The sequence below is a fragment of the Coccidioides immitis genome (assembly GCF_000149335.2).
Source record: "Coccidioides immitis RS genomic scaffold supercont3.1, whole genome shotgun sequence".
Lineage (NCBI taxonomy): Eukaryota > Fungi > Ascomycota > Eurotiomycetes > Onygenales > Onygenaceae > Coccidioides > Coccidioides immitis.
In genome coordinates, this window is record NW_004504310.1 from 1,157,388 (window position 1) to 1,180,681 (window position 23,294).

A 23,294-nucleotide genomic window follows, 5' to 3' on the forward strand; every position below is an offset into this window, starting at 1 on the left:
TGGTCGCGCGAAGAGCTTTCGAGATCCCGGGCTGCGGCGAAACACTCCCACAGTGGCCTTTTTTTTTTTTTTAAGCTATTCTTTCTTTCTTCCTTTGTTCTGTTCTTCTATTGTTTTCCGCTTTTGTGGAAAAATTGGGTTTTACGGCAGTTTTTAATCTAGGAACACTGACCTTAGTTGTACCTCTCTTCCCGTTCTAAATTACCACCTTGGAAGTGTTATCTCTGGACACCTACATAGAAACGGACGGGAAGCCGCTTGAGTGTGTTGAATTCGTTGCTAGGTCGATACGGAGTACCCAAAATGGGCCTATTATCTTGGATGCTTCCCAGCGGTCGAGTTGCCTTCCACCACGCTCCCAAATCCGTTCTCCTCCCGCGCAAGAATCCTGGCCCTGATGATTCAAAGTATATCTCTCTTTCGGAGCTCTGCCAAGCTGCAACGCCTTCTATCTGCCAGCTAAACCCTCTTTTATTCAATGGGCACCTACAGACCGCATGGACGGTGGTGAAAAACGACGATGTTCCGGTCTACTACAAGAGGTGGAGGTTCGAGGCGAATAATCCCAACTACAGCGGGACGTTTGAGGTGGATTTCGTGGTTGACCAGTACGATGCGGCGGCCTTATCGCAAGTGGAGGAGAACAGGGACCTTCCATCCCGTACCACGTTCTTCACGGAGAAAGAGTTTGCGGCGCTGCCATCGGAAGATACGAAGCCAATGCTCGTCCTCCTGCACGGCCTGTCCGGAGGATCGCACGAGTTATACCTTCGGCATGTGGTTGCACCGTTGCTAGAGACTGGTTGGGAGGCGTGCGTTTTGAATTTCCGAGGGTGTGCACAGTCTAAGGTTACGAGCTCCATTTTGTACAATGCGCGCGCGACTTGGGACGTCCGGCAGTTGGTGAGGTGGTTGCGGGAAAAGTTCCCTAATAGACCGCTGTTTGGAATTGGTTTTTCGCTGGGTGCGAATATTTTAACGAACGTATGTGCGGCCCGCGACCTGGCTCTCCTGGTGAACCCATGCAGCTAACAACAGAAACAGTATCTCGGAGAGGAGGCTGAAAAGTGCCAGCTTAAAGCCGCAGTGATATGCTCAAATCCTTGGAACCTTGAAATTGGGTCGCTCGCTCTGCAGCGGACATGGCTAGGATTAGAAGTGTATTCAAAGGTTATGGGTGCCAACATGAAACGGCTTTTTGAGCGGTAAGCGTGATCCATTAGGACTACATATGTGCTGGGTGCTTGAAGTGCTAAGCTACATATAGACACGTCGACGCTGTAGAGAAGCATCCTCGCGTAAATGTTGAGCGAGTGAGGAATATAAAGTATCTCCACGAATTCGACCGGTAGGTGTGCCTCGCTCCCCTAAGCGGTGAAGGGCTAATGGAAATCTTGTTAGCGAATTGCAAGCGCCCGTATGGGGTTATCCTACAGAGACCGCTTATTACCGAGATGCATCGTCAATTGACTCGCTTTTCGCTATTAAAATCCCATTCTTTGCCATCCAAGCGGAAGACGACCCCGTAAGAGAGCCTTTATCTATCCATGCTGGCGACTGTAACTAAGAATCTATTTACAGATATCCGTAAAAGAGGCCCTTCCATACCTTGAAATTCAGCAGACACCATATGGGGTCATGTGCACTACAACCTGGGGTGGCCATTTGAGCTGGTTCGAGGCCGGCGGGTCTAGATGGTTTACTAAACCAGTGAGTGCAAGTCCCAATCCAATTGAAAACTTTTTTGTATTTTTACGACTTCGCGACTGTGTCATCAATAGTGTTTGATTTAAGCGTGCTTTCTGCTAACAAATGTCCCTTAGGTCACCGGGTTCCTAAACAAACTGGCCACCGAGATCGACCTTGAATCACCACTCAAAGTAGAGGATACTACTCCTGCAGCGCAGCGCATCCCCGCCAATCCCGCCGGAGAGCTGTATGGGCCAACTCCTAACTTTCAGCCCATGCGGCGGAAATGCAAAATGCCTCTAGTCAACGAAGACGATGAATAGACCCTTCTCATATCCGAAGATTTCCACATCGTTTCATCTGAAGTGCAAGCCACTTTCGGCGCGAATCTTGAGTATTCCGGCCCATCCACAGTCGGATTGTGAGGTTGGCTAGCATGCATCTAGCGCGTCTGTTGTTGTTTTCAATATAAATACTTGGTCTCACGACTTGAATGTCCGTCGATAGATAGATGATTTTACTCCCGGGTCACGTTCCCTGAGATTTATAGATTAATGAATTATAGAACCAATTTTATTCAGGCGAAAGCAACGCGTTTCTTATTCGGCTTTTTCGGAGGTGTAGTTGACTGATCATTATCTTTCTTTGCTTGTTGCTCTTTTCCGCCGTTTTTCCGCTTCCGTTTCAATAATTCCTTAGTTTCTTCCTATACAGTTGTCAGTTCCCATCTAAACACGCAGCCTGGGCAATGTTACGGTGCAGTCATTACTTACATATTTGAATTTCCTCTGTTCTTGTCTCGCCTCTGCTTCTTTCCTTCTGGCTTCACGGATTTCTTCCATCTGTCTCGCTTTCATAATCTTCGATTCAATCTGACCTTCCTTTTCAGCGTTAACCATTGCTAGAATAGTCATCATACTCTCCTAATACAGAGACACCGGTCAGCGCAATTCTACAAAACGTCCACGCAGATCTCGCAAGCTTATCCATACTTGATCATCCACAAAAACCTTCCCTTTCTTCTTCCCTCTTGGTTTCTGCACACCGACGGGTGTAATCATATTGAGCGCGGGCAAATTCAATTCCTTCTCCGTATACTCCCGCTTCTTCGTCTTTTTCTGGAGGGCTTTCTCCGTCCGGGCTTTGGTTTTAACTTCTTTTGGGGGTGGACGTTTAGCGTTCTTGTTTGCAGAGGATTTTGAAACTCGAGATTTCGATGCCAGGGTAGATGAGGAAGAGGACTTTTTGGAGGCAGATTTGTTCGATTGCTTAGAGGAGGAAGCTCCTCTGTTTGGTGCCATGGTGAATGTAAATCGGGAAGCGTGAAAGGAGTTGAATTCAAAGTTCTCAGCAAAACAAATAGTCGAGGACCTTTAATTCCAGCGAAATTTACTATAATACAATTTTAATACCGTCCAAGTAAAGAGTGTAGATGATAGTGGTGCGTGACTCTCGTTCAAACTCCGGGGCCAGCATTGAAGTTTTCCTAGCAGAAAATAAATGCGACGCGGCAATTCAACGTAGTCAGCTTCCGTCCCAGCCAGTCAGCGCCTCCAGCCGGTGAAGGCGGTGAGCTTGCAAATCCACCGCTCCCATTCGCCGGAGCAACGAAAGCCAAGAAGCGCGGATTCACCTCATCGAACGTGCTTCACCTTGTCTCTCTCGATCAATCGGCACCTGCAAGTGATTTCATAGTTGCTGCCCACTATGGTGCTGAACCCGACTTATTTGGCACAGCGGACGCGCTCATGTGAGTTTGATTACCTCCTCTCGACCTCTGCCATTCCCGTCAACCGGAAAGACATGGATTTGGTGGGCTAACTGGTATGCGAATCGAATAGCCGTCAATTGGGGAGATGCAAAAAAGAGAGTATTGAAGTCATATCGGGAATGGCTTAGGGCGGTTCGTTGTTACTTTTCATTCCACTTTGCCCCGTTGATGCGACTCCGGAGACCCGTAATCCATCTCTAGAATACCGAGCGCAGGCTCCTTGGGATTATGGACATTGAAAGCTAACTTATTCCTTCGTACACCGCGTTAGTCGCCTGAGATCCAAACAATGTACTCGCTCAACATTCCCGTCTCCGCTATCCGTACAAAGATCCGACAGGAGTTTGAACGCCATCGATACGTTAACCAGTTAGCCGCTGTCGATGTGCTTCTATTCCAGAGCCATGCTGAATATCAGGTATGGAAACCAAGCCATGCACCTTTTTTCTTCCCTTGGTTATGCGGCAATGTTTGCGCTTGGGTATTTGTGGTGATAGCTGCCGTTACTGGCCTTCCCATTCGTGTGATGAGGATGTAGAACAGTTCTAACATATATATTCGGATTCCATAGGAAACTCTGAATTACTGGAAGCAGCTCTCTCATGTGATGAAATACTTCCGTGTTGAGGAGGATCCAACGGCAAAGCTCCCCAAAAACTTCATGCAGGGCTTTCTAGAAGTACGTAAACTTATCCCCTCATGGAATCGCACTCTTATTTTACTCTCATTGCTTGTATCATGTTTGGCTAAGATCAGACGATCAATTACAGGGTCGGAATTGAAGTACTCTTCTGCGTTCTGCCTCTTACTTCTATCTCCTTTGGGGTTTCTCTTCGCGTACCATAGAATGTACATATGTTCAATCACGCAATGCACTTGATATGATTCGGTTCAAAGGTCTCCATCTGCCCCGATCCGTTGCAATCTATCAACGAAGTTCCATCTGAGATACCCTGTACCACCCCAGCAGGAACGTCTTAACACTATGATATAACGCCGGTTCGCCCAATCCAAATACCTGACAAGATTCTTTTTAGAACCAACCCGCGGATTTATCTATGAAATATCATCAAATAAACACCGAGATTAAATCATTATTGCATTTTATTCGTTTCAAAATCATCTCTTGCAGTTGTGAAAGTCTCTGTTACAACATCGCAAAGGTCAATGAGGTCACTCAATCCTTTGTCAAGCACTTCAAATACATTCGTCGAGGCTGGACACATTTGTTACTTTTAAATTCTTAGTGAGGAACAGCGAGCTTACCATAGGTTTGGATGCGAAGGTTCATCTTTGTCTCTGAAGGATGGGGCATGGTGTAGCCACAAAATTCAACGTCGGGACTGGGTAGATAGTAATGTTAGTATGTGCTTATGCCACTGTGCGATCAGAATCCAAGGCTTATACATCAGCCTCGGTTCTGCGGCATTATGAAGCGGACTCACTTCTTCATTATAATATATCTCAGCGCGTTTCCTAGTGTATGATCCTCTCCTTCGAACTGGAACGATGCCGCCGTCTCGGAAGCGCCTGGCAACTATACAGAAGTAACCTTCAGTAAATCCGCACTTTGTACAGCAGGCAATGTATCCACTATGCAAATCAAAAATGTGCCGACATACAACTGTGATTCTCTGTTTCTCAAACTCCGCCGCGTGAATCTCTTCCTCTAGTTCATCCGGGTTTTGCTCCTGCATTTCCGTGTCATTCAACGGCGCGTCGTCGGCCATTGTTTGGTCACGGTCATTGGATCGCACGGAGGATGGCATGGCCACAAAAGTGTCCGTATCTAATACGCAATACTGTGCTGACTCGAGAATAGCTCTCTAACGGGATATTTTATTAGGGCTTTGTTGCTACCCGGCGTCTTCTAGAAGGTGTCAGCAAAGTTTGATTGGAGGGTGAAATAGGCCCGGACAAGCCAGTGTAATATGTAGAGAATACACTCTTGCAATGTAATTCTGCGACACCGAGAAATTTAATCTAGGAGAGGTGAAAAGAACCCGAAGTCGTTAAGCTCGTCTTCTGCTCGGCCAGTGTCGAAAAAAGCGAGTCACGTGATTTGACGCTAAGGATCGGATAAGATAAGATATGACAACGACTGAGCGAGCAAACTGCCAATCGCCGCAGAAGGGGAAGCCTTCAACGTCAACGCCTCTGGATGGAACTTATTATGGATGTCCCAAGCTCTTTTGTGAATTCGGATTATTTCTGATGAGGCCACTATGATCAAAAAGTGTCTTAACGACGTTTAGGCCAATATGGGTTGTTAAACCGCACAGGAATATAAGTAGCGTATAGCCTTTGAAGCTAGTTGCGATCAGCACCGAATCTAAAGTTTACGTCTTGGAAAGAGACCTGCTTCTGTAAACACTCACTACGTAATGTTTATCTATATATGAATATGCCATCATGTTTATGTATATACCTTCGATATCAATCATCTCTCCACTGTACAAATACCTCATCCGTCCTAAATCTCTGTGTACAAGTTGAATCCTCTAGTTTGGTTGTGAATCCGGTTTTATATGCCAAAATTCCTGCCTGAGCGATCATGATCCCGTTATCAATGCAGAATCGCTCGTCTGTCGCAAAAACGTTCCCACCTCGATCGCGAGCCATTATTCCCATCATCTCTTGCAACCGCTCATTACATCCCACCCCGCCGACGATAAGAACTTCTCTAGAGCCGACATGTGCCATCGCGCGCTCCGTTATCTCAACCAGCATGGAGAAGACGGTTTCTTGCAACGAGAAACAGAGGTCTTCTCGAGTGGGGATTCCGCCTTCGTTATTGTACTTGTCCACCGAATCAACTTTGAGCTTCAGGGCATCCTCTGTAAGGCCAATATTTTCCTTCGCTTGTTGGTCTCCACTCAATCCATATGCTGCCGCTAATGCATCAATAGCGGCTAGAATTCCCGAGAAAGAACAGTCCATTCCCTTCACGGTATATGGTAGCTCCACCAGTCTCTTGCCCTTCTTCGCCAATTGCTCGATATTGTATCCGGGCGCAGGGTCGTTAGAGATATGTAGCGTGCGCGCAAAGCGGTCGAGACAGTTACCCACGGCGATGTCGAGTGTTTCCCCAAAGATGCGGTATCGCTGGGAGCTGTATGCAATCACCTGGGTGTTCCCACCGGAAACGTAGAGCACGATGGGATTTTGGGCCCCAGTGATATAACGGCCCATTTCAATATCTAGGAGTCGAAATCAGTAAATATTTGCCAATTGCTAAGGCATAGAACCTTTAGATTATGGGCTACATACGTCCCACGCAGTGATTAACCCCGACCAATTGCTTCCCCCAGAGTAAACTCAGCGTGCGGGCGGCCAGAGCTACACTCTGTAACGGGGGTCCCATCCCAGGTCCCTTGGTATAGCAGATGCAATCAACATCACTAACACCAATTTCTGCCTCTTTCAATGCGGCTTTGACTAAAGATACCACCCATTTGCGGTGGTGTTTTGCTGTGTCCTTGGGTAGAAAGCCTTCTCCGGGCGGGGAGACATAAGTGTGACGAATGTTCGCGAGGACTCGCGGTTCGCCACCATTATCTGGATGGAGGATAATACCAACCCCTAGCTTGTTAGCTGATCCTTCAAGGCCGATGGCAATCATACTGAACCAATCAGGCCAATAATGCGACGATGCATATTGCCAACTCTAATCGCAGGAGGTTACCAAAATAGCCAGCGACGGCCAAGCCCTTATCGATAAAGCAGCTGGGCGCAGAGTGGGGCTTTTATCACGTGAACGTTAGGTCTGAAATATCGGATCGGACTATCTCTTATCCGGAACAGTTCACCATTGCTATTTGGGTGCTACAGTTAGTACACCTCTTCCTCCCACAGATCTGCACAATTTCTGCAACACACAACCCCTTTCTCTCTTCCCTTTTTCCATTGTCAGTTTGACCTTTGTCTCCTTTGTCTCCTTTGTCAGTCTCGACTATTCTTACCCTGTTCTACATTTACATTTTCTGCTGCGTCCCCCTGAGAAATGAACACTGGTGCAGAGGATGAGTTTGCCCAGAGGTCCAACGGTTTTATGGGCTGGCTCAAACAACACCCTGGGGTAAGGGTAAACCCCAAGATTAGAATTGCGGATCTGAGGCCCACTGGTGCTGGCAGAGGCGTTGGTAGGCTTTGTGTGCTCCTTTCTTGAAAATTTTAGCCCGTGCTGACTGGAAATAGTCGCGTGTGAAGAGATTGTCCAGGATGAAGAGTTGTTTGCCATTCCTGAAGATTTAGTGCTCAGCGTTGCGAACTCGAAGGTAAAAGACCGTATAAACTTTGCTGATGAGAACTTCGATACTTGGTTATCCCTCATTGTTACCATGATTTTCGAGTATCTTCAGGGTGGGGTATCGAAGTGGTCACCATATTTTGGCGTCCTTCCCACAGATTTCGACACACTCATGTTTTGGACAGAAAATGAACTTCGCGAACTACAAGGAAGCTCAGTCTTGGACAAGATCGGAAAACAGGAGGCTGACCAAGTTATTTTGGATAAAGTCCTGCCAGTTGTTCTTGAACATCCTGACCTTTTCCCGCCGGTCAATGGACTCGCTTCATTCGACTCCCCGAGTGGTAAGGAAGTCGTACTTCAATTGGCTCACCGGATGGGCACACTTATTATGGCGTATGCCTTTGATATCGAGATGGATCAAGATGAAGACCAAGATGGCGAGGATGGCTATGTTACGGATGATGAACAGGAGAAGGCGAAGGGAATGGTTCCCCTCGCGGATCTGCTCAATGCAGATGCTCATCGAAATAATGTAAGTGTCCTCCTTTGACCAGGCGCCAGACTAGGTTTAATCAGTTCATCAAGGCTCGGCTTTTTCAGGAGGATGGATATTTCATTATGAGGTCCATAGCGCCCATTAGCATCGAAATGGAGATCTTTAACGACTATGGTGAACTTCCCCGCTCAGACCTCCTTAGGCGATACGGGTACATCACCGAAAATTACGCTCCATATGATGTTGTCGAGATCTCCCTCGAGGCAATTTGCAACATAGCCGGTGTTGAGGAAGGTTGCTGTCAGGTAAGGTTACCAGTGTCCGATGATTAATATTTTTGTAACCCACACTGACAATATTGTAGCTTGAGCTTCTAGAAGATGCCGGAGTTCTCGAAGATGGATATGCCCTCTCCCGACCTGAGGGTGACGCCATCACAACGGAGGCCATCCCGGCGGAGTTGCTTATCCTCTTGCGAACCTTGAGGAGTCCTCGAAAAGATTTGGATCAGATGAGAAAGAAGGGAAAATTGCCCAAGGCGGAGCTTGACAAACCTTGTGCGAGGCTCTTGGTCGAGATCCTCCAAAATCGGCAAAAGGATTACCCCACAACAATTGCGCAAGACGACGAATTGCTTCAAGCTCTTGGTTCCTCGCAGGTCCATCGCCGAGAAATGGCTGTTCGAGTGAGGAAAGGGGAGAAAGAAATATTGCAACTCCTCCTCGACAAACTCCTCATGTATATCAATGGAACCGCGGAAACGGAAAAAGGGCAACCGAAACGGCCCATGGCCCAAACTGCGCAAGAAAGGAAAAAGCAAAGAATGAAATAATTTTTGATAATGAAGAAACAGTGAACTGGTTCAAAACAGTCTTGAAAGGACTAGTTGAAGGGGTTTCAAATTTTTATTTGCTTTTCATAACTAACTTCGGTAGTAGCTTACACGGATCTATCCCGATGCCGTCGGAATATGTACACTAACAACCAGTGCAAATGGAGGTTCAACATAGGCCTCAGCGCATCCGTCCTAAAGTCCTTGACCCAGGAAATGCACCGATTTCGTACAACATTTGAGTTTGGAAAGGCGGGTTATCGATGGTGTGTGGTGAGGGCCGATCGAAAGTGGTGGTCTCAAGAGGGGCTCAAAAAATCAGGGGTTCGTGATCGCATGGGGAAAGGCTAACAACATCTATGAGGGGAGCGGATTAAGAGACGAGGGTTGAGGGGCTTTAGGGGGAGGATTTGGAGCAGTTGGAGTACCACCACCTTGGGAACCGACTAGCAAACGTCTACCGTTTTGTGCGGCGGCTTGGGCTTGAGCTTGAAGCTGAGCTTGGATCGCCTGATCTCTTGACGATTTTGCGTGAAGGTACGCTCTGTGCTGCATTATCTGGGTGTTGAATTCATCTCGCTCATATACCGGATCGACCTCGTCATCGTCCTGGTCATATTTGAAGCGATCTAATTGCAGTGGATCGATATCATTCCTGCTACGGAATGGGAGATTCCTGCGATCAATCATCGTGCGACCACCTCTACCAATGCGACGGCGGAAGCAGGGCATTCCTCGTCGTGATTGGTCATCGGTTGTATCTGTGGTTTTGTGTATTACGGCAAATTTATCGTCTGGCCCTTCTCTCGATACGTCTTGCATCGCGTCGGAGGACTCTGAGGTGGGTGGAGTGGGGAGATATTCGGTGATAGCTGGTCGGAAATCAGAGCCATCGAAGGTCTGTTGTGGAGGTTTCGGGGTAAGTGGTGCTCGAGTCATATCTACATATCCCTCATTCCACTTTGCATGCTTTACAACATTCTGTTTGATGTCGCGGGAGATTTCATTTTCCTTGTCAGCTTGGACATCTTCCAGCAGTCTCAATTCATCGACTGGCTGCCCAGCTGGCCTTGCAGGAGTACGGAGTTGAGGAATGGTCGGCCGTGCTGTGGTTGCGACTTCTGTTGGTTTCTTCTTGGGCTGAGCGGATGTTAGCGGACGAACTTCCTCTCCAATAGAAGGGATATATACCTTCTGGTTGATGAGATCTTCATCATCATCTGTGATACCCAGTTTGCGCTTCATTTCCTTGACCTCAGCGCGCTGCATGAACAATTGTCTATCGATGGTAAATTGTTCTTTTCTTGCAATTTCGCGCTGTCGGACTAGAGCAACCAGCTGCCTGGCATCCTCTAGTTCTTTTCTAAGGCGACGGAGCTTCTCCGCGCTTTGTGCATCTCTGCCGCGAGTTTTACGGGCTTGTCGGACCTCTCTACGTCGGAAGCATACATACGGGTCGCTGTCGTCGGTGTCCTGTCCGCATTCGAACTGCATTGGAATTTAGCAAATCAACTCCGCGACGAACTTCAAAAATCTGGGGATATCTACCTTTAGGCTTGGTTGGAGCGGACAATTGCCAAGCTTATTCCGTCTCAATTTCCAGTGTTCGTACACGCCCTTGGAAAACTTTTTCAGATTTTCGTCATCTATTCCGTCGAAACACTCTTCCATTTCTTCATACGGAATTACAGGAGGATTGTCAACTGCCGCGAAAGGCTGCTTCGTATGCGCCGTCTCTTCGAAGAAGCTCATCAACTCTTCAAATTGATCTTCGGTGCATTGCGTCGACGCATCCGCTTTTTGGTTCATGATCTTCAAAGCGATATCATCCTCCTCCACCATATTATATGGACACCCGCAACAATCTTCGACCGTCGATGAGAATCGTATATATGTTGCGGGCTGCGAGAACGTTGGGGGATACAATTTGTCATATTGAAGGGAGCTGGTAACCGTCTCCGGCGTGGGAATATGCGCTTTCTGCGATGCATTTCCAAGGGACGCCGCATTAATGGCAGCCTGAAGATGGTATTCCTATTGTTCAAGTGGTGGTTAGCCCCTATTCATAGCTCAGAGCTCTGGACTCCACGCGGATACAATGCACCTGATCACGTGATCGTGACAAGGCTACATGAAAAATTTGCATGAGCAACACTTACGCTCTCCTCGGCCTTCTCAACGCCGGTTTCAATATTTTGTAATGTTGTTTGAAGATCATCTTCCGCAAGGTCGATTTGGTGATCCCTGTAGATGGGTATAGGTTGCTTTGGTGTGAGTTTTTTGGGTCGCGTAGACCGCATCATTCCCCCGAGCCGCGACATAAGTCTGGCGCGATAACACAAAATCTACCATAAGCAATAGGGCCCAAATTGGGTGTCAAACTGTAGCCTAGCTCATGTGCAATGACAGAATATAATTTTTATAGCAATGGAGTGATGTTGTGGTGAGAAAATCGAATTTCAAAAATGGTGGCAAGTCAGTGGTTTGATGAGTTGATGTTGCGATGCAGCCACAGAGAGGCCTGTTTTGGGCAGCTGGCTGGGCTCAGGGGTGCGCTAAGCCTTCCATTTCGGGTTAGTGCGGGGCGGATCAATATCAGATTCACCGAAACCTGGAGAATTACCTCTTTGGGTTAGCCCAGCCTTATCAATGTAGGCGGCATCCATCATCAGCCTGTCCTTATTAATTCATTGAGGAGCTTGCCCAGCTTCATTGTCCGTCACTGTTCAATGAGCCTGCTGTGACAGTCGGTCTTTTTCTTTATTTCTAACACCTTATACCTGGTGTACTGTCCATCCCTCACGACTGCCACCATGACTGAACAAGACAACAATGCAGAATCATATGACGCAACAAAGCGGCAGCAAACCAGTTCCAGCTCGCAAGTCCTAAATGATATTGTGTCAGGATCTAATTGTGAGAATTTCCCTCCACAACACCTTTCCTCACTTTATGATACATTGCTAACCTAGGCGCTTCTCAGTTGATCATGAAGAAGTTGACAGGCTGTGGAAACGCTTCATGAAGTTGGATAGAGTAAGTAAACAACATTTACAGTGATATTGAATTGTATTGGCGATAGTTAATGCTTATTCTAGGATAAATCTGGCACTATCGAGCGTGATGAATTCCTTTCCCTCCCACAAGTCTCTTCGAACCCGCTTTCAACCCGGTAAATCCACATCTTCATCCACATCTTCTTCCCCTGAGCATGGAAGCCCATTTTAGAATGTCCGCCTGACAAGGTTGCGATCAGAATGATAGCCATCTTTGACGAAGACGGCGGTGGTGATGTCGATTTCCAAGAATTTGTGTCCGGCCTATCAGCGTTCAGCTCAAAGGGCAACAAAGAGGAGAAACTCCGTTTCGCATTCAAAGTATACGATATCGACCGCGACGGTTTTATTTCCAACGGAGAATTGTTCATTGTATTGAAGATGATGGTGGGAAGTAATTTGAAGGATATGCAGCTACAGCAGATTGTTGACAAGACGATCATGGAAGCTGATTTGGACGGCGACGGGAGAATAAGTTTCGAGGAATTTACAAGGATGGTGGAAAATACAGATGTTAGTATGAGTATGACATTGGGTGAGTGGCCTATTGATTTCTTTCCATATCCTTTCAAGTGGAATGTTGCTCAACCTGCGAACAGATCAATTCTAAGCACCTTTGGCGGAAAGTTCTCGGCATAAGTCTGATTGGCATGGCTATGTGCTCTTTCATGCTTGAACAAATGATATCCTTTGATGAACCTTGCCCTATGTTGTTTTTACGCCGTGCAAACTGAGGATCGAAACCCAGCATTAAGAGCACCGGGCGGTCCAGGATACGACCCTTAATGAACTGGATTTATTAGACGAACCTGAATGTTATCGCATGTTTCTTGTGGAACTTGACGAATTTTCTCAGCCACTTCCAACTTGCTCTTCAGCTCTATCTAACAAATATTGATATGTTCTTGCCCGGAGTAACCTGCAATCAAGTAACACAAGATAGGCTGTCAGTTGCTTGGGAATTGGCGTATCGACTTGGATTAGCTATGTTTTCTTCTATGGACTGACAATAGCGTGATCATTGAAGTTGAATATGAGAACCCGGCAATTTTACATGCCCAACTAGGCTACTAACGAAGGTGTCCGGAATGTTTGTTTGCTAGTCCGGTTCGCAATCGACTCCTACCTGGCACCAACGAAGCCTTCTTTTGTATGTCATACCACAGCTCCGTACGGCGTACGGCTTATCCATAAAATAAACCGACTTACAATCCAGTAGTTATCGCCATGCACTTCACATCACCCGTATCCAGGTAGTCCCGCTAGATCACACGCGTTGGGCACCGGTTCCCCAGGGCTCTGGTCTAGCTTAAGCAGGTACACCTCCGAGGACGGGCTTCAGGGAGTTTGCCTCGTTAAACCACCCATGTAACACAGGAACCGCAAAGTCGTCCTACTAACGCCCTGAATCGGTAAAAAATCTTTGCCGGACGGGTATTCGCTTCTCAATGTCCCGTGAACAAACTAGCAGCGTCATAGAGCGTGGCCAGGGCAATTTTGGACCGGCCTGCTGAGATATTAAAACCGAATGTCGAGCATGATCGGATGGACAAAGGAATCAAGGGCAACGCATACATTATGCTACCATGGACATTCCGATACGTAAAGGTGATGTATAGGTCCAATGAATAATAACATTGCCGATCCCGTGCTTTTGTTGGGCATCAAGCAGAAGGGGATACCGGTTCACCAAAGGTGATATTCAAGTACCAATTCCTCCACCAAGGCGAGTGCCTCAGATTCAACTGTGGATTTTTGTGGCGATATCCTGTTAATTCTCCACTGAATCAGCTGTCATCAAAATGTCTTGAATTTGTATGGGCGAATTCCCACTCCAATTAAGGGATATTACTTATTCGTCAGCCAGCAGGCGCGAGGAAAGGTAAACACAGAATTAGTCCGGAATAATAGCGTCAGCATCAACATAGAAATCAGTTCGCGCATCGCACTCCAGCCCAACAACAGGAGCACAATTGTGAAAACATAAGGTCAGGGTAACACAAACAGAGCTTGGGGGATATCAAATTAGAGGGAGGGAAGAGTACGCAGCAAACTCCGAACAGAGACGGTAGAGAGAATGAAAAACAGAAAATTATTTCCAAGTACCGGAACACCACCAGTCCCAGTGCTTGACGCCGCATAATGCTCGCCGAATTGCTTCGATGCCACTTTATCCAATCCGTTCCCCACACCCACGAGGGGAAAAAAAGAAACCAAGGCACGGGAGTCAAATAGCAAATGTAAGCGGAAAGCGTTAATAATAAGAGCAAGGAAAATAAACCCCGAGGAAACCAATTTCAAACCATTCACTCCGAACCGAGTCTATACCACTCTAAAATCTAGGCCATGGGATATCATCGATGCTTCGTTTCGCTGGAACAGAATAAGCAAAATAACCCTCCCGTATCGGAAGTATGCGCTGAACAATTACAATAGTTGAATCGTGAGGGCGATGGAAAAGAGTATCGTGGTCGCTCGCGTGCGATGGTGGCCTCCTGTGAGGCCTTGCACTTGACGTATTAAAGGTCTAATAAATGAAAGCCGACGTCAAATATCGGTGGCGTCTCGAGAATACGAAGGTAAAGTCACAATTACTGAAGGAAAACAATCCAAAAACAGGAGGTTAGCGACCGACAGTGCCTGTTTGGCTGCGGCTGGCTGAAGTCGTGTCTTCGTATTCTTCCAAAAGATCGAGACATTGGCTGAGAACTATGATCTGTAACGTCAGTAAACTACATACAAGAGCAAATCGGAAAGATAGAGAAGATTGTTTTCAACTGACCGCTTAGAATCTCCTCTTCCCACACACCCATTTGATAATCAACTAAACCGTATTGTTCAATTCTGTCACATAAACGAACCAAATCTTTCCCCATTTTATTAAGTATTTCTTCTGTGAGAATTTCCTGCGATGAAGGCCCGGATTCCAACATGCCTTGCGTCGTGTCTTTTTGCTTTTGACATAGGGCCAACCAGCACGTATTAAATTCATCCCATAGTTTGATGCGGTCGGTGTGTAAATGTTCTTCGTCGCGTACAAGACCTTGGATCAGTTATTAGCTCGAAATGGGTTGCTCCCCTAGTCTATGCTGTGACTAAAAGAGAGCTAAAGAAAGGCTACATACCAAGGTCCACAGCATTCCCAAGTAACCATTCTGACATTTCAAGGAGAGATCGACTCGCAGTAATCAGGCGGCCAATACGAATATTTTCGAACGTTTGCCTTAAAGCTTGCTGGTACCGATTATATGCATCCTCCAGGCCAGATGAAGGCTCCCGTAGCCGTTCGGACGGGTTGGGAGGCTCCGGCGCAACGGATGTATTAAATCCGGCCATAGTCTCGGGGAATGAAGTCGCAATATGCGAGCGAGTAGCAGAATGAGGTTGGGAATACGGGGTCTGCTGAACTTGTGTGGTTAAGTAATGGGTGGATTCAGTCGCTGGGGACTCGTCGGTCGGGTAGTACTGCGGAACACCAAACTGTGTCGCCAGAACTTCAATAGCTGCAGAGTGCCGTGGCTGATAATGTGAAGCAGTATCATATGGAGAATGCGGTTGAGCCTGCGGTGCAATATTGTAAACCATTCCGGGGTCGTACTGCTGTATTCGCTGCTGCCGTTGTTGATCCTGATGGCCTGACTGCTGCGTCGCCTGCGACTGATTTTGCCTGGATGAAGATGTAGAAAAATCTTGCTGATAGGGCATTGCTCCACTCTGCAGTGGCCCGCCTTGGAGCGATGGTGCATTGTAGGATGCTGACTCGGCGTACTCGAAACCACCGTACGGGTGGAGTGAAGGATTACGACTCTGGTGTGCCACCGTATCCACATGAAGCCCACGAGAAGCTGGGGGTTGATTGTTATCCCTAAAGCGATTTATGGGACTCTCCTGAGAGTGATGAAGCGGCCGAGACCTCCCTATGCCGCCAGCCGTTCCGTGCGCAGAGAGGTCGTACTTCTTGCGCTGGCTGCTGTCTCCATCCATTCCCCTAAGCTGCTCTGAGGCGGTCCCGCCTCGCGACGAATCGAAATATGGAGATCGATGCGTCGGAGGCGAGAGGGGAGGGCTGGCGTAAAATTCCAGTTTTGCTCTTTGAGCGGGACGTGCCAAAAGGGCGGCGTGGATCAAAGAGGCGCGTCTGCAAACAAAGCGTTATTCTGCCGGTAAAAATTGCTGAAACGAAGGTCTTTCGTGTGTAAGATCACCGAAACTAGAGGGCCCCTTGTGCAATGGGGCAGCAGGGATGGCTGAAGTAAAAGTCGGCAGGGGAAGTTGTGTTCAGAGACCAGCCAATTATTCAAATCGCGCCCATGCCAAAGCCAAAAACCAAATGCTGACAATGTTCACTGTGTTGTCGTCGCTAAAGTAATGCGCGTCGAAATATATTGTGATGATATCCGAAATTAGGGAATTGCATAAACAAGGGCATTGCACTGGTTGGTAAAAGAGCGTTGAACCTGATAATTGTATATTAGACTTTGCTGACAGATACAGATGTGCAAGGAAGAGAGGTGGCACCAGACCATGAAGCGGCTGTTCAGGTGCACCTGGTAGCAAGAGTGGGCAGGGAAGGTCGAGTATAAGTATTGATCAAATGCTGGTCCTAAGAGGGACAAGTATCAATATATTAAGTTTAAATCAGCGAAGGATGACCCGATATCGCTTGTTTGGGCGAATCCACAGGGTATGCGGGGGCAAGAGGAATTGAAATATTTTAAGCCGTTCTTCAAAAAGAAGAGGGAAAAAAAAGTAATCATGAAGGGCGAGAAAAACCGTAAATCAAATAAAGCCGTGTCATAAAAACACTGCTGACAATTACACCTTACCTGCCTCAATAACCGTTGTCAATCAAATGTGGAGCAAAACCGAGCCTTATAAAACCTAGACCCGAAAGCTTAGACGGCCCCTATTTCTTCATCTCCAGTGGCCGAAAATGCAGGGTCACCGGCGGTCAAATGATAGCACGGAGGGAATTATTATCGATCTGCAACCGCAGCAACACTCAGCACCTGTGACAGTTAAAATCGCCCGAAGCATTCCTGGAAGATTCATCCACGTAAACCTCACGAAATTCAATGGCATTAATTGTTGTTTCTTCTCGGACGTTCCTCTGTGTTCATGGCGTCGTGTCTGGGTGCCTCAGCATTTCAAACCGGATAGGAGAATGAACTCGGAGTACGGAGTAGTTAAAAGGGCATCGGGAAGACTGGAGGTGGTGAACGAAAACAACCCCGGATACGCCACCGAAAATTTTTCTTCTCTAACATGCGATTCCCGCAGATGGATATTGATGATTGGTCAAGATTGGGGACGCAAGTCATCTGTCGAGATTTTCACTGTGGGCTAAATGAGTCGGCCTATGGGACAGACAAGGTGACTGTCTCTTTCGAAGAGAGAGTCTTCAACATCCCGGTCTAGCCTCATCAGCTTCTAGAATGTGAGGATCGTTCTGAAGTGCAAAATTGCACATGGGGATCTGCCGGATACTGAACCTAAATCAGGTGAGACACCATCATTGGCATCTCCCCAAATCACAAGCAAGATAGCTAAGGATAAGCGAAGTGAGCCGACACTTGTGATAGCGTGTTGTGTCGTCAATTATCAGATGTGGAGGGGAATCTTCCCCTGGGTTAAAATTGCGGAACCAGACACCTAGATCAAACCAGGCGTCGCCAGCTGAGAATCAGGAGAATGTCTTAGCGCGAAGTGGAGGCATGCTTGATCGCCTGACGCTAACCTCTGGACAAAACCATGGTGAACCACACCAATGCCAGGAAGATGGTTGTTTCAGGGCAAGCCACAGATAACATTGTCAAAAACCAACTCAGCTTTCTGATGGATGAGGAAGAACACGTTGAAGATTCCAAAGGACTTCAAATTCTGGTCACGGACATAACTAACTAATAAGCCAAGACATTTTTGCTTGACTTGTGAAGAGCCGTGGTTAGGAAGTTTGAAGAATTCGAAGCCAGATGGCATGAAATATCCTACTCTCTCAGACACTGGTGAATACTGACAAAACAGGGCCAGGGGTTAAGATTGACCATTTTGAAAATTGTTTTAATTGGTTTAAACCCATGGGCAGCATTTCCATTTCGTCATGATGTCTTGCGTTGAGTAGCTATCGCCATCATTCTGTGCCAGCACGTCTGTATTGTCGAGGGCGTCGAGCCCTGAAAACACTGGGGTTATTAAGGCAATTTCATCGACGTAACATGCCAGGTGTAACCACAAAAAGCAGCAGGTCGAAAGCTCCAGTGCGGGTTTTGTACACTGCATCAGTCAACCAACGAGTTGGGTGCAGAGATCGCCCCGATACCGAGAGCGAGCCTTTTCGACAGCGTAAGCGGCGAAGATGAAGTTGGCGTGGAAGTCCGGACGTAGGCAGATGATATGAGGCTCAACTGCCAAATTCGGTCGGTGGTTAACTTAAATGGCACCACAACGCTCCGCCCACGTCCAGTTTCGCCGTCAGCACTGCCTTTTCCGCATACCATTCTATTGACGATCGTGGTCGTGCTCAGCTGGACTCTATCCTGCCGAGCACGAACGCCGTCCTGAAAATAGGAGAAAAAAAAAATCCTACCTGCTTAGGGTAATCCTCTCTCAAACTGTTGATTCGCCAGTGGAAGAGCGGCCCGGGATCTTTAGCAGGCAGTCCGAAAGCTACAGCCTGTTTGGCCCGAGTTTCGCTGGCCTTGAGGCGCAACTCCAGAATGATCTTCAACGGCGTAAGCATGAGCCGCCTTGATTTTAGTTTGATCTAACCTGCTGCATGTCACGATTTGGAACTCCGGAGAACATAATCTAACTACGGAGTATCCAAGTGCCCTTTTTCTCCACCTGCAAAAATTCACGGAGATATGGCGGGTGTGTTTACCCTGCTACGCCCTCTGATGGTGCTGATTCGGAGCAGAGCTCAGTCACATCGCAGGAGATGTTGTTGAGTCAATTCCTACAGGAGATCGCCGTACTCTCTTGGAGCTGACTTGAATCAAGCCCCCTCCGACGAACAGAATGCTCCCTTCGACATCTGTTCTGCCACATGTAATGATTGACACAGGGATGGAGATCCACTGGTCGAAGTTCACCAACAGCCAATACGATCGATCTTCTTCTAGAAGTCCTTCAGAAGGGCCAGGGTGAGTTTCAGAGGAGGCGCTAGTTAATTGACTAGTGCACACTCTCTTGCATTGAGCGCAATTAATCAGGGGCGCGCTACCGAGGAGTGATATCGCTATCAGTTGTGTGGAGCCTCTCGGAATTATTAAGGGTGTCAGTTAACGATTCCAATGATTTTGCTCTTCTCCGTCCGCCGTATTCCGTGCAGAGGAACTAACTTGCTGGGCTAAGCTTGCTTTCCCGCGGCAAAGACGACTTGAAAATAAGCGACTTTTGTTGGTCGCAAAAAACGATGCCATGTCCTTCCCATGCAGTTCTGAATGCGACGTTAGGGGCTTGTTCACGCTCGTACTACGTCCTCAATGTGTCCTCTCGTCATGACTGGCGTACTCTGGACTTGGTCAAAATACGAAAGATGGCAAAGAACCAAGCCCGCGGAAATTGTGCCAGGTGATTCCCGAATGGCATACTAATCCTCCAGCTGATCATTGTTTGAAGCTTGGGTCAGATATTACCCGGCGTCAACAAATGGAAGCCGACCCCGCACGTTATGACAGTAACTCAACACTTTTCCTTTCGAAGCAGGAGCCTCAATTAGCACGCCCGCTTGTTTATCCCTTGCCTTCACTTATATAGTATGGGGATAGCTGCTGGCACTCCTGTGCGTCTGGTTACAGTCTGAGTCAAGACTTGACATTCCCGAGCCCGACAACGAAGGCCCAGAGAAGGTCATTCCGTTTTATGGGAAAATGGAAGACGCTTGATAGACCGTCCGTATGCAGAAGTTCCTATTACCGGTTTACCAGAAGAATCTTTAGTTAAGGCGTCGAAATTCGAGGGCAGGGTTATGAGCAGCAAAATGCCCTTCATTCTACTCTTTTACTACTTTGACGGAGCCCTGTTGAAAGTCATGAGGAGGTTTCAAAGGTGATGCTTAAGCACAGTGAATAAATAAAAATAAAAAGAATAGTTGGCACTCTGTAGGGCTGACCCGGATTTGAACCGGGGACCTTGGGATCTCTATATCCAAGGGTTAGCTTGCTGCTGAGATGCATCTGTCTTAATTCGCCACTTACGCAATCCGACGCGCTAACCGCTGCGCCACCAGCCCTTGCTCGTCACGGCGACGCTGGGCCTGAGGTCAAGGTCAGGATCGATAACATCGTCTGCAATTCAATGTTTGTTTCGCGGAAACAACGAGGTCGCAACAAGGAAGAAGGAGGCCCGAGCTTCTGTCACCACCCTGATTCCTTTTTTTTCCCCCCCCCTCTTCAGCACTGGCTTCTCATTAGACCGTGCCTCGAGGTATGACCCCTGCTGGAAAATAACCTAGTTACGGAGTACAATAGTGATGTTTCCCTGTACGGGGTGCAACCCTTGCGGACGTGCGACATTGAGCATCTTTCTGCAAAGTCCAGGCCAGAACACAGAGGTTTTTGATCAATGCTCTTCCTGGTCCTTCTGGGATTTAACCCACTTTAGGGCTGTGTGACAAGATACAAATCATTTCCTAGGGGCCTTTGCTTCAGGGGATTGTTTTATTAAACATTTCAGTTTTGACCACCCGACCGTTATTTTTTCTCCAATTGACGTAGAAATACGCCGAAAGCGGCCGGAAGATCGACCTAACAATGGCATGATGCACTTCGCACGTCCTTTGGGGCATTATGGTGTGCGTGATGCGGCAAACCCGCTTCGTACGTCTGCGGCCTCAAGATCGATGCCGGCTTCTGAGCCTGTTCGCTAGCAAAATTTCATTTTTTACCGAGGAAATCCAAAACACCCGAAGCCTGGGTACTACGGAGTACAATGTTGCTCCTTTTTTCTTGTGGGGAAGCAAAAAGCCTGTTTCGGACCGCAAATGGCGCGCGATTGTTCTCATGTGCCAATCTCCGACATCTTTGCTACGCGCAGCTACAGATAAGGAGACATTCAGCTACTTGATCCTGAACGCACACCGCGGAAGCTTCGGATGCTAGCAAAATGCAGGAACGGTGGCTCTGTCAATGAGGTGATGTTGTAGCCGCATTTCAGCAGCGTTACTCCCTACAAGAGACAGTGAGCTGCCAGCGGGCCCTGTTAACAGTGGAGACATGGAATTCTAGCATTCTTCGCGCCATTACTTTGGAAAACTACGTGGCCAGAGTTACCTGGGATCATGCGTATCATGTGGTTGACGTCAGTCAATGCGAGGCGTATTTCGAACTTCTCGCTTCTTCTGCGACAAATAGCCGGGCTATACCACTTGTGAACCCTGAGGAGAACATTACATTGAGCATAAAAAAAAAAGAACCATGTGAGACTATCACGATGCCTCCCGTTGATTGTGTTTGAGGAAATATGAATGCCACGAATGTGCTAATGCCAAATCTATCTTTCTTTATTCCCACATGACCTACCGTGATGGTCGAGGAAGCATGGGGAATGGGTGTCTGAAACATGCCTAGCGCTGAGACAAGGATGGCCGGATTAAATTCAAGGCCATTGTTTCCTTGGTTTCTTTTACTTGAGGGCGCATTGATGTTACCTCTTTCTAGATCGTTGGTGGGCTCAGAATTCCTCGGAATGAGACCCCGGCGGGGGTTGGGTTTGTATGCTCAAAAGTTTTACTGGATAAAATTTCTTTCTTGCGTATATGGAGTATTCCAACCGTTGTAACGTTATATAAGGACAAGCCAAGACGCATAATGTACACGTGAAATACTGAGATGAGATAGGGAAAGAGGAGCTGAAAGAAATTACAGGGAAAAATGGGAAAAGAGTGATTACTTCATCTCTTGACCCAGGCTGGCTTCTTCCTGGCTTTGCGGTGCCCTGGCTTCTTTCTTTCGACTTGTCGTGGATCGGCCGTGATGACACCAGCTATTCAAAACGTCAGCACATCGTATGTCCAGACAGGGATCATTCAATTGGAAGAAGATATGGAACGCATGCTTCTGAGACAGCTGCAGATAAGAGGGAGTATTTGTCGAGGTGGATGACATTTGCTTACCTCGACGAAGCATTGGTTTCAATGCAGGCTCATGGATCAAAAGGGCTTTTGCAAGCGCCAGAGTGATAGCTTCAGCCTGACCAGTCACACCGCCTCCGTGAACCATCGCCCACACATTATACTTGTCCATTCTATCCGTGCTCTTCAAAGCCCACAGGGCACTCTCCCTATCGTGAATGCGGGGGAACACGTGTACTATACTCTTCCCATTGACCATGACCTGTCCATCGCCTTCAACCAACCAAACCGTGGCAGTTGAAGTCTTCCGTCTTCCAACACCCCGGGCCCGACCAATGTCGTCGAGCATTCGAGGAACGGGTTTTTGCTGATATGGGTTTCCCGGTCTGATGAATTGTTTCATGGCAGTTTCTACTTCTTCTGGCATCAAGCTAGGGTTAATCCTGCTGAGCCTTTGCAAGATCTTTATCAATTGCTTGTACTTTGAACTCGAAACAACCTCTCCGACAGCGCCGTTGAATTGCGATAACTTCAACCACGCCATCCGCGGCGCTTCGTTGGTAGGAACCGTCGGTAACGATGCATATTTGCTCCGTAGGCGCTCCAAGTTCAGGAAGTGGTCAATGAACTTTGGTGTTCCAGAAAAGTATGCTGGAGACGCGGGTAAAATCCGAGCTGGTCTAGCGTTTGGTTCGGCGAAGTTGATAGGCGGAGCGGCATTAGAAGAAGCGCTGGAAGAGGATATCGATAATAGTCGTCGCTGGGTGATCTGAATGGGAGTTAGAGAAGGGAGACGGGAGGGCTTTGTGGACGCCGTTCGGGATGGAAAAGCTACAGGCTCGAGATGATGTAGGCATTGGGATGGCTTTAGAGCCCGAAACACACATTCAGACCACTGCCAGGCCATGGCGTCTATCAGCCAGGCGGCGGAAAAAAAGGCAAAAGAAAAGTAGGGGCGTATGGAGCGGAGAGGCAGAGACTTGCTTCTCTCCCAATTGTCGTCCGCCAACGAGAAATCTTTTTGGCAGCGAAATGCAGTCACGTGGTGACTCTCATCGTTTACATAATCAATTTCTTAGTCAGCCGCACTAGTGGGCTCGTCGAAGCTCCACAACAACCAGCGTGA

General features: G+C 47.7%; 13 protein-coding genes and 1 non-coding gene across 17 annotated transcripts; 6 read left to right on the plus strand and 8 right to left on the minus strand.

Annotated features, from left to right (window-relative positions):
- Positions 1 to 72: 72 nt before the first annotated feature.
- CIMG_02711 (hydrolase) lies at positions 73 to 2,306 on the plus strand. The gene is made up of 6 exons (XM_001248939.2): positions 73 to 984; positions 1,045 to 1,205; positions 1,268 to 1,348; positions 1,402 to 1,525; positions 1,582 to 1,710; positions 1,824 to 2,306. The coding sequence occupies exons 1-6, from the start codon at positions 304 to 306 to the stop codon at positions 2,010 to 2,012; spliced, it is 1,365 nt and encodes a 454-aa protein (XP_001248940.1). The 5' UTR covers positions 73 to 303; the 3' UTR covers positions 2,013 to 2,306.
- Positions 1,729 to 3,157, minus strand: CIMG_02710 (66S preribosome component LOC1). The gene is made up of 3 exons (XM_001248938.2): positions 2,682 to 3,157; positions 2,463 to 2,612; positions 1,729 to 2,395 (listed from the first exon to the last, which is right to left on the minus strand). The coding sequence occupies exons 1-3, from the start codon at positions 2,988 to 2,990 to the stop codon at positions 2,267 to 2,269; spliced, it is 588 nt and encodes a 195-aa protein (XP_001248939.1). The 5' UTR covers positions 2,991 to 3,157; the 3' UTR covers positions 1,729 to 2,266.
- Positions 3,158 to 3,366: 209 nt separating this feature from the next.
- CIMG_02709 (NADH-ubiquinone oxidoreductase 14.8 kDa subunit) lies at positions 3,367 to 4,354 on the plus strand. Its single transcript, XM_001248937.2, has 5 exons — positions 3,367 to 3,439; positions 3,531 to 3,592; positions 3,732 to 3,878; positions 4,032 to 4,139; positions 4,231 to 4,354. Exons 1-5 carry the CDS (start codon positions 3,397 to 3,399, stop codon positions 4,240 to 4,242), a joined length of 372 nt encoding a protein of 123 aa, XP_001248938.2. The 5' UTR covers positions 3,367 to 3,396; the 3' UTR covers positions 4,243 to 4,354.
- Positions 4,348 to 5,443, minus strand: CIMG_02708 (DNA-directed RNA polymerase I and III polypeptide). The gene is made up of 4 exons (XM_001248936.2): positions 5,083 to 5,443; positions 4,906 to 4,997; positions 4,727 to 4,803; positions 4,348 to 4,676 (listed from the first exon to the last, which is right to left on the minus strand). The coding sequence occupies exons 1-4, from the start codon at positions 5,227 to 5,229 to the stop codon at positions 4,555 to 4,557; spliced, it is 438 nt and encodes a 145-aa protein (XP_001248937.2). The 5' UTR covers positions 5,230 to 5,443; the 3' UTR covers positions 4,348 to 4,554.
- Positions 5,444 to 5,798: 355 nt separating this feature from the next.
- Positions 5,799 to 7,096, minus strand: CIMG_02707 (glycoprotease/Kae1 family metallohydrolase). Its single transcript, XM_001248935.2, has 2 exons — positions 6,731 to 7,096; positions 5,799 to 6,660 (listed from the first exon to the last, which is right to left on the minus strand). The coding sequence occupies exons 1-2, from the start codon at positions 7,080 to 7,082 to the stop codon at positions 5,897 to 5,899; spliced, it is 1,116 nt and encodes a 371-aa protein (XP_001248936.1). The 5' UTR covers positions 7,083 to 7,096; the 3' UTR covers positions 5,799 to 5,896.
- Positions 7,097 to 7,325: 229 nt separating this feature from the next.
- On the plus strand, positions 7,326 to 9,277 carry CIMG_02706 (SET domain-containing protein). The gene is made up of 4 exons (XM_001248934.2): positions 7,326 to 7,602; positions 7,658 to 8,244; positions 8,298 to 8,513; positions 8,573 to 9,277. Exons 1-4 carry the CDS (start codon positions 7,464 to 7,466, stop codon positions 9,038 to 9,040), a joined length of 1,410 nt encoding a protein of 469 aa, XP_001248935.1. The 5' UTR covers positions 7,326 to 7,463; the 3' UTR covers positions 9,041 to 9,277.
- CIMG_02705 lies at positions 9,089 to 11,504 on the minus strand. 2 transcript variants are annotated; one of them, XM_004445552.1, is made up of 5 exons: positions 11,200 to 11,504; positions 10,589 to 11,074; positions 10,232 to 10,528; positions 9,469 to 10,180; positions 9,089 to 9,387 (listed from the first exon to the last, which is right to left on the minus strand). In XM_004445552.1, exons 1-5 carry the CDS (start codon positions 11,359 to 11,361, stop codon positions 9,359 to 9,361), a joined length of 1,686 nt encoding a protein of 561 aa, XP_004445609.1. In that variant the 5' UTR covers positions 11,362 to 11,504; the 3' UTR covers positions 9,089 to 9,358. The 2 variants fall into 2 exon arrangements, with proteins under 2 accessions (XP_004445609.1, XP_004445610.1); XM_004445553.1 differs by having other exon boundaries at positions 9,089 to 10,180.
- A 191-nt stretch (positions 11,505 to 11,695) lies between these two features.
- Positions 11,696 to 13,310, plus strand: CIMG_02704. Of its 2 annotated transcripts, XM_004445555.1 has the most exons (6): positions 11,696 to 11,786; positions 11,879 to 11,956; positions 12,024 to 12,076; positions 12,139 to 12,212; positions 12,297 to 12,631; positions 12,724 to 12,904. In XM_004445555.1, exons 3-6 carry the CDS (start codon positions 12,062 to 12,064, stop codon positions 12,828 to 12,830), a joined length of 531 nt encoding a protein of 176 aa, XP_004445612.1. In that variant the 5' UTR covers positions 11,696 to 11,786; positions 11,879 to 11,956; positions 12,024 to 12,061; the 3' UTR covers positions 12,831 to 12,904. The 2 variants fall into 2 exon arrangements, with proteins under 2 accessions (XP_004445612.1, XP_004445611.1); XM_004445554.1 differs by having other exon boundaries at positions 11,703 to 11,956; positions 12,696 to 13,310.
- Positions 13,311 to 13,887: 577 nt separating this feature from the next.
- On the minus strand, positions 13,888 to 17,218 carry CIMG_02703. 2 transcript variants are annotated; one of them, XM_004445557.1, is made up of 5 exons: positions 16,923 to 17,218; positions 16,620 to 16,699; positions 15,222 to 16,553; positions 14,879 to 15,139; positions 13,888 to 14,805 (listed from the first exon to the last, which is right to left on the minus strand). In XM_004445557.1, the coding sequence occupies exons 3-5, from the start codon at positions 16,078 to 16,080 to the stop codon at positions 14,720 to 14,722; spliced, it is 1,206 nt and encodes a 401-aa protein (XP_004445614.1). In that variant the 5' UTR covers positions 16,081 to 16,553; positions 16,620 to 16,699; positions 16,923 to 17,218; the 3' UTR covers positions 13,888 to 14,719. The 2 variants fall into 2 exon arrangements, with proteins under 2 accessions (XP_004445614.1, XP_004445613.1); XM_004445556.1 differs by lacking the exon at positions 16,923 to 17,218 and having other exon boundaries at positions 16,620 to 16,797.
- Positions 17,219 to 18,374: 1,156 nt separating this feature from the next.
- On the minus strand, positions 18,375 to 18,835 carry CIMG_11011 (uncharacterized protein; the record flags this gene model as incomplete). Its single annotated transcript, XM_012358986.1, has 2 exons — positions 18,375 to 18,632; positions 18,683 to 18,835. 2 exons carry the CDS (start codon positions 18,833 to 18,835, stop codon positions 18,375 to 18,377), a joined length of 411 nt encoding a protein of 136 aa, XP_012214409.1.
- A 311-nt stretch (positions 18,836 to 19,146) lies between these two features.
- Positions 19,147 to 20,293, plus strand: CIMG_02701 (uncharacterized protein; the record flags this gene model as incomplete). Its single annotated transcript, XM_001248929.2, has 2 exons — positions 19,147 to 19,238; positions 19,450 to 20,293. 2 exons carry the CDS (start codon positions 19,147 to 19,149, stop codon positions 19,670 to 19,672), a joined length of 315 nt encoding a protein of 104 aa, XP_001248930.1. The 3' UTR covers positions 19,673 to 20,293.
- CIMG_15005 lies at positions 20,201 to 20,329 on the minus strand. Its single transcript has one exon. It is a non-coding gene; the product is annotated as a tRNA-Arg (tRNA).
- A 40-nt stretch (positions 20,330 to 20,369) lies between these two features.
- Positions 20,370 to 21,468, plus strand: CIMG_11010 (uncharacterized protein). Its single transcript, XM_012358985.1, has 3 exons — positions 20,370 to 20,650; positions 20,715 to 21,229; positions 21,324 to 21,468. Exon 2 carries the CDS (start codon positions 20,886 to 20,888, stop codon positions 21,195 to 21,197), a length of 312 nt encoding a protein of 103 aa, XP_012214408.1. The 5' UTR covers positions 20,370 to 20,650; positions 20,715 to 20,885; the 3' UTR covers positions 21,198 to 21,229; positions 21,324 to 21,468.
- A 378-nt stretch (positions 21,469 to 21,846) lies between these two features.
- On the minus strand, positions 21,847 to 23,136 carry CIMG_02700 (mitochondrial 37S ribosomal protein MRPS9). The gene is made up of 3 exons (XM_001248928.2): positions 23,004 to 23,136; positions 22,211 to 22,937; positions 21,847 to 22,080 (listed from the first exon to the last, which is right to left on the minus strand). Exons 1-3 carry the CDS (start codon positions 23,073 to 23,075, stop codon positions 21,989 to 21,991), a joined length of 891 nt encoding a protein of 296 aa, XP_001248929.2. The 5' UTR covers positions 23,076 to 23,136; the 3' UTR covers positions 21,847 to 21,988.
- Positions 23,137 to 23,294: the final 158 nt, after the last annotated feature.